The 7660-nt window shown below is 39.6% G+C and overlaps 1 protein-coding gene across 1 annotated transcript; it reads left to right on the top strand.

Moving 5' to 3' along the window:
- Nucleotides 1–239: 239 nt before the first annotated feature.
- LOC139641165 (centriolar coiled-coil protein of 110 kDa-like) lies at nt 240–2526 on the top strand (the record flags this gene model as incomplete). Its single annotated transcript, XM_071515431.1, has 8 exons — nt 240–349; nt 520–636; nt 806–907; nt 1034–1150; nt 1299–1372; nt 1533–1598; nt 1730–1789; nt 1895–2526. Coding segments are annotated over 8 exons (722 nt in total), but the record flags the coding sequence as incomplete, so codon positions are not given.
- Between the last annotated feature and the right edge of the window lie 5134 nt (nt 2527–7660).

Genomic DNA, 7660 nt, shown 5'->3' with positions numbered 1-7660 from the left:
ATATCACATTAATAAAATAATATCTGAAATTAGCTCAGTGTTGGGTATCTTTTGGCAGTGGGTATATATTGCAAATGCTGCATGCCCTCTTAAATCCACAAACAAGGCAAAGAGGCTTTCTTGTTCCTAGAAATTTATCAGCGAAACATCACTACCTGCACAAAAGCCTATGTAGTTCATACAGTACCCATCGAAGTGGTGTGTTTACGCTGACAGTCTCTCTTTGTTACTCTCTCCAGGTTTCCCCTCCCCTCTCAGTTCCAGTGTGTCCTCTCCCTCTGTCCCGCCCCCTGTCTATCTGTGGGGGCCCACCTGTGGGGCTAGCAAGCCCCGAGCAAGGCTGAGTCTGGTGGGTATAATAAAGTAGTTGTGTGTGTGTGTGTGTATTTATAGTATATATATTCACCTTTACCTATTTCTTAAAAGTTATCAGCCCACATTCTTATCTTCTTTGTCAGTACTCTTAGTGGGTGTGGGTTTACGCAGAGTCTCACACAACTTCCTTATTGCATTCCCCAGGTCCTGACAGCAGACCAGCAGAGGGCGCTCTGTCGACTTGGCGCCATTACTCGCGGCTTCCTCACACGCCGACTGCTCAAAATAGAGAAGGTCAAACACCTGCGCCAGACCGTGCTGGTGAGAGTACACACACATATACACACAAAAACCACACCCGCAATGTGCACAGCCACCTGAGAGCAGCAATGTCAGTGTAAAAAGCGTTATCAGGTGTATTTGTTGTGTTACTGATTCGGGGGAAAAAAAACCCTTGTATGTTTGTGAATGTGTGTATTTGTGTGGTCAGGACACACAGGAGTTCATCCGCTCATTCCAGACTGAAGCTCCACAGAAAAGAGGCACCTTCTCAGCACAAGACCTCTCTCTGCAGGAGAGAGTCAGAGCCCAGGTACAAATGACACACACACACACACAAACAGACAAATAGAAACACACATCTACTGATACTCAGGACTGACAGTAGAGGAGAACATCATCTTTATTTGTATTTTTTTGTGTGTGTCTTGTCCCTCAGTTACGTGCAGCCCTGTATGACGTCCATGACATCTTCTTTGAAATGCCTCTGGAGGATCGATTAGCACTGCTGCAGCAGGACAGGGAGCTGCGTGCGGAGAGGAAGCTACGAGAGATGGTTACCTGATACCTGATGGCACTTAATTACATAGACTCACTGCCTACTGTTAACTACTGTCATGCTCACTCTTACGCTCTCAACACCATTAATTCTATTGTGAACTTTAAAACTATGTCCTTGTTTTCTGATGGCATCAAACCCACAGGAGAAAGCCAAGTGCCCCAAGGAGAGAGTGGTGCTGTCTGCTGCCACACAGAGGTCACTGGACAGGAAAAAGAGGTGAGATGGGGAGGGTGAAGCAGAAGAAGAAGAAGAGGTTTCATAGCCTGCATGTTAATGGTTTGAGTCAGTGTGGATCTACTGTATGGGATCTAATTTTTAGATCTTATATTTTCATTATCACCAGTGTTTTTATTGCGTGCGCTTGCTGCTCCTTCAGGGTTGGAGAATCCCCGGCCCAGGCTAGGAAGATGCAGCAGAAGCCAAAGAGCCCCACTACCAACAGGTACCAAACAGAGCTCTGGAATTTATTAGTCACTCTGCTGTTTACCAAATGCAGCTGCGTGCTATCATTATTGCCCCGTTATATTTAGCTGTGTTTCCTGTCCTCTGCATGCTTCCTCTCTCCTCTCCCAGGATCCTGAAGCCAAGCCAAGGCCAAAATGCTCCTGTCCCAGGCCAGCTAAACCGCCAGGGGTCAGTATAGTCTTGTTTTTTGTTTTTTTTACAATGGTTAAGAACATTATCTGAACCACTGTCTGTGAATGCATCTCAGCATGAAACTGGGTGTTTTCCTTTCAGGAGCTGGTACAGAAAGACCCCCGAGGAGAGAGTGAGGCGCTCAGACAGCCTGAAGAAGCAGCACTCTCTGGGTTAACAGGTGACCCACCTGAACTGGCAACTTGAATCTTTACTCGTTAATACAAATCTTCAACCGCCACAACTCCAGTCAACGCTGCTAACAACATGATGTTCTCTGTTCTACCTTTTGGAGTTCAAATGATTGTATTCAGTACCACACTTTACCTTATGGATAAATCACAATGCCATTGTTTTTGACCATTTTGTTGTGGCTTGCCAAAATAATTTTAGTATTCCTCGACTGATTCTTATCCAGAAGACTCACATGTAGCAGATGCCTTGTGTGGGATATTTAATCACTATGTAGATGAATTTAAAGGTTTTATTGATAAACTAATGAAAAAAACAAAAAAAACGTGATGTACTTTCATGTAAGCTAGAGAGAGTTGGTGATAAAGGGAAATTTGGTGAAAACTTTTCATCTGTGCCTAAGAAAAATGATAATGCCTTCCTTCCTATCTCTAATAATTTAGCATGCTTACGCTTACCCATTGTGTTTTTAAACATCTAATACTTGCCTTGCTGTTATTCTCTTTACAAACACGGAAGTCATGCTGGCAGTCACATACTGTAGTTGAGATGAAAATACAGAATATTCAAGTGTATGTAGTTTTATGTTGAAGGGCTCTGAGTACTTTTTTTGTGCTCTGTCTCTTTATTTGATGGTGCTGAGAGTTTTTATCACCTTCTGTAACATTTCAGTGTGTTTTATTGTTTGGCTTAGATCAATGCCAAATAAAAAAAATCCTAATGTATTTGTGCACACAGTTGAATGCTGTTACATTTGCTGAGATTAATGTAGCTGCACATTTTAATGATAACATGATGCACAGCAGACACAGTAAGTGAAATATTTCCCTTCAACATTATAATTGTAAATTATCACAACCATTAAAAATGCATGCCAAATTCCCAGAATTATCAATTATTATCATTATAGGTTACATTTCCAACTGCCCTGTTCGAGAATAAAGGCCAGACTCAGAATACAGGAATATTTATGAAAACTGGATTATCTACATATTTATTCACCGGCACACAAACTTGATTACTGCTGTGTCCTGTATATAATGATGAGCTGATAAATGTGCTTTATAGCAAAATGTCATATTTCTGACACTTTTTAGATAGATTAATATGAAAGTTATATGAGAGCTGAGATATGTTTTATAAAAGGTGGATTTTATGTGGGAACATATATCAGTAAATGTGACATATACTGTATATGACATGAGTTTATATGACGTAGACCTAAGCGTAGCAGTGAAAACATGGAAGTGGGGGAGGTTCACATGAACGCACGTGGTCTAGGTGCGTGCATGCGTTTTTCAAAAACAACGGCTGTGGTGAAGATTTGTGCTAAATAATAGTGTAAATACAGGTCTTCTCCACTCACTGTGCAATTGTTTGGCTTCAGAAGACTTGGATTATGCTGCACGGGCTGTATGGAGTAATTCTGTGGATATTTCTTTGCCCTTTTTGGAGCCCTAAAGATCGGTCCCCATGTACTTCAGTTGTTTTGGAGAGGGCTGCTACGGAGATGTGCTGGCAACCTCCCTGTGTGTTATATGGACTAACAAACTTCACCTTGTTTCAACTGACATGAGGGTGAGTCGATAATGACAGAATTTTCATTTGTGGGTGAACTATTCCTTTTACTCTTCTTAGACAAAGCACATACTGAAGTTGTTGAAGCCCCTCCTTTACCATTGTGTTTATAAATTCCGCTTAAGGTTAACGATTCATATATTAGAGATTGTGCCAAGAAATTTCAGTCAGTCTGTACATAGTACTGAAACTGCCCTCCTTAAGGTAACCAACAACCTCCTTTTAGCAGCTGACATGGGGGAAAGTGCAATTTTAATTCTTTTAGACCTAAGTGTGCAGCCTTTGACACTGTAGATCATGCCATTTTAATTGACCGTCTTAACACCTGGGTTGGCATCAAGGACACTGCACTTAGTTGGCTTTATTCCTACCTTTTAGAAAGAACCTTCTCGGTCACCATAGGTAACTACTCCTCTTCTACAACTCACATTACCTGTGGTGTACCGCAAGGTTCTCTTTTAGGTCCAGTTTTATTCTCAATTTACATGCTGCCACTCGGCCAAATTATCCAAGCACATTGTCTCTTTTCATTGCTACATGGATGACACACAGATATACCTTCCCCTTAGACCTGGTGACCCAAACAGCCTAGCTGCTGGAGTAGTATTTGACTCTGATCTAAGCTTTGAACCACAGATCAAAAAAAGTTGTACAGTCCTGCTTCCTTCAACTGAGAACCATATCCAGAATTAAACCAATGCTTTCACACAGCGAGCTGGAAAAATTTATCCACGCCCCAATCTTCTAACGACTAAATCCCCAATCCTGGCTTCTCTCCACTGGCTCTCTGTTCAGTTTAGAACTGATTTTAAGATTTTACTGATCACTTTTAAAGCACGTTTTGGTCTGGCTCCAAACTACATAACAGATATGTTGACCCCATATGAGCCAGTGTGCAGCCTTAGATCCTCAGGTGGGGCTCTTCTGGCCGTTCCAAAGTCTAGGCTTAAAACTAAAGGTGCAGAGCCGTTTCTTGCTATACTCAGACTACGCAGCTGCGTAGGGCCCCCGGGACAGCTAGGGGGCCCCGTTGCGCCAACCGTATTTTTGTCCTCCTCGAATATAAATGGGCACTTTTGGTAACCAAGCGTCCTCATGTGTTGGTCAAAATCACATACATTATAAGCACATAATGGCAAAACTAAAATGCATTTATTGTATGCTAGATAGATCAAAAAGCAGCTATTCTTTCGAGAGCTCTTTGCCTTACAAGCAAACCAATTCAGCATCAGATTCTCACGTACTACGTTGTTGATGTCCTTCAGACCAATTAGGCTACTATTCCAGTATCTCACCGTTACTATGGCATCCAAAAGGACGTATCCTTCGGGAAATTAAAACAGAAAACGTAAGAAAGCAGAGGAAAACAACGCTTGCAGAGCAGATTATTATTACATATTAATTAAACGTATAACCTGTTTTCATGGGCAATGTATTTCTACCAGTCAGCGATCGGTGTAAAGTTACCTGAACCACTGGATAGCTAACGTTAGCTATGTAGGTTTACTACCTATAATACGAGCCAGCTATCTAGACCTAGCTAGCTTGCTAACCCTAGTAACACGCATTTTGTTTTCAGAGCTGGCTAGGCTAGCTAACGTGATCTATGGTATCATGGTATTATTGAACCGCATCTGACCACATGTGCATACTTGCTTTATGGTCAGAATTATCAGCACGGCTACCGTTCTCCCCTCACGGTGCGCATCTGGCAATTTGTTTCTGCATTAACGTTACTAATCGGCAAACAACGCGTATGAAAATATGACGTGAGACTTTGTTATTAACTGATAGGGTGTTCTGGTAAATTCGGCATGTATATAATCATCCCCACAGCTTGCATTTAATAAGTGTTTCCCACAGGTTGACAATTTAGTTATGGTGGGAGATTAAGGACCCTCATGCGGGATTATCATTACAAACACACGTTTCACAGCCTATAGATCCCAAGGTTTCCAAATATACCAAATATGTCATGCTGAATTACAGGGAAATATGTATAAAATGATGCACAAGACATCTTGTTCTTTCCATTTGATGTAATGGCACAGCCATACAAAAATGGCATTTTCGGTTTGAATATTTCACTCACTTCAATGATGCGTTGGAATGAGCAGATACAGAATATGTAGGCCTGTATAACATTGTCCTACAGTATGGAAAAGGTATTTTTAAAGCTACTTAAGGGGGGATTTTTAAACTACAGTAACTATGGCAGGCCATTTTAACATTTAATTAGGCACTAAATTAGGCACTAGTGCTTATTTTCTAATGACTAGTCACTATTCTTCCAGTTACTAGTCACTAATGTAATTTTACCAACGAACATGTTGGATTTTTGTAACCCAGTATTACAATATGAGTAATAATTAGTATAAAATATATTAATTCACCTAGAAACTTTATGTCTCTGCAGGAGCACTTCTGAAATACTTTGCAGGACCAGCCTCAGCACAGCCAGACCTCTCTGCTGGTCAGGGGACACCAGGTCCATCATCATCTTCCTCTGTAGACCCAACAAACACCAGATGCCAGTACCAGTACCTCTTTTCTGATTTGTGAAATTATTTTGCATAATATAGGCTATATATTATTGGATTGTTATTTGTCTTTGCACTTTTATCCTGATGCTAGTGTCATTTTATAGTACTTAATTTTATGTGTATTCTTGTCCATAAGTTTGTAATTTATTCAAAGCAAAAAAAAAATAATTTTATTTGTTCAGTATTTACAATTTGCATGTTTGTTTTGATTTTGATGTCTTAACAATGCAACTAAGTTCCTGAAATTAAAAGAAGTTTTTTATGTGAAAAATGCAGCATTCGGTCTGATTTATATGCATATGGAATTTGTGTCGATGCAGATTTGATGTGTATTCATGAGTGGTTGAAATAGCAGGGGGGGGGGCCCAAACAAGATTTTGCAAAGGGCCCCCAACAAGCTAGAAATGGTCCTGTAAAGGTGACCGTGCTTTTAAAATAATTTAAATCACTTCTTAAAACCCATTTTTATAGACTTGCTTTTATGTGATGTCGTCTGTTTATCGTCTTTCTATTGTCTTTTATCTTTTTATCTTAATTTTATCTTACTTTTATTTTATTTTATCCTTACTGTTTATTTTGGTTTTCATCTTAGTTATCCCACTATTTAGTTGAATGCTGCTCTTTTCCACCTCTGTCCTCCTATCTGAATCTAATCCCTGTTTATTGTTTCATTGCTTTTTAAATTACAATTTTGAGTATTCTGCTTTTATTTTGTCTGTCAAAGCACTTTGTAAACTCTGTTTTTAAAGTTGCTATATAAATAAAGCCTTCAGCCATCACTCAGACAGCGGAGATAAGATGGAGCCATAAAAACACCTAGTCCATTAAATGTACTCCAGTTCTACATACAATGAACAATAATGCAGTCTAACCCGATGCTGCTTTTTTGCTTGTTTTTACTTTTGATCATCACTACTTGTAAATGATTTAACTCATGATGTAGTTAAATATGCTGCAGCATTAGAGGTGTGCACTTCACAGTATGCACTTTATCCAGATATACAGTATATTGTATGTATATATTATATACTGTACAGTATGTACTTTATCTTGATATGTGCATGTCACCTGAAGGTTGTTGACAACAAAGCACTGAAACTGTATGAATGAACTGAATGATTTCTTATTTTTTTTATTTTCGTGTCATACCATCTAAATGGCCCATCCCACATGGGATTACATGGCACACAATTACAACATATAAAACACAGACTTCCTGGTCACTCAACATAATAGCACAAACAAAGACAGCTAATATTATTCAAAGCAACTGCTTATACAACATCTATTTTCTGAGTGCCCATGCTTTATCTAAATTGTCCACAATAGCAAATGTTTCCTCCTCACACTATTATTTCATGATTTCTGAGTCTTCCATCGATAAATAATCAAGATCTTCTCAGTTGATCTTAATAAACAAACCAATTCATATAAAATATTGGGGCAAACAACCCACAATGCGAAACGCGTTGTTCGCCCCAATATTTTATATGAATTAAACTAAAAAAGTCGATTTGAACAATCCCGGTGTGCGCTGGATTACTTTGATCTTGAA

This window comes from Centroberyx affinis, unplaced genomic scaffold (genome assembly GCF_046629955.1).
Source record: "Centroberyx affinis isolate AG114_WGS23_722 - 3 ecotype Tasmania unplaced genomic scaffold, CSIRO-AGI_Caff_v1 ptg000350l_1, whole genome shotgun sequence".
In the NCBI taxonomy this organism is placed as follows: Eukaryota; Metazoa; Chordata; class Actinopteri; order Beryciformes; family Berycidae; genus Centroberyx; species Centroberyx affinis.
The sequence above is the reverse complement of the archived record's forward strand: the minus strand, read 5'-3'. Positions and strand labels throughout refer to the sequence as shown.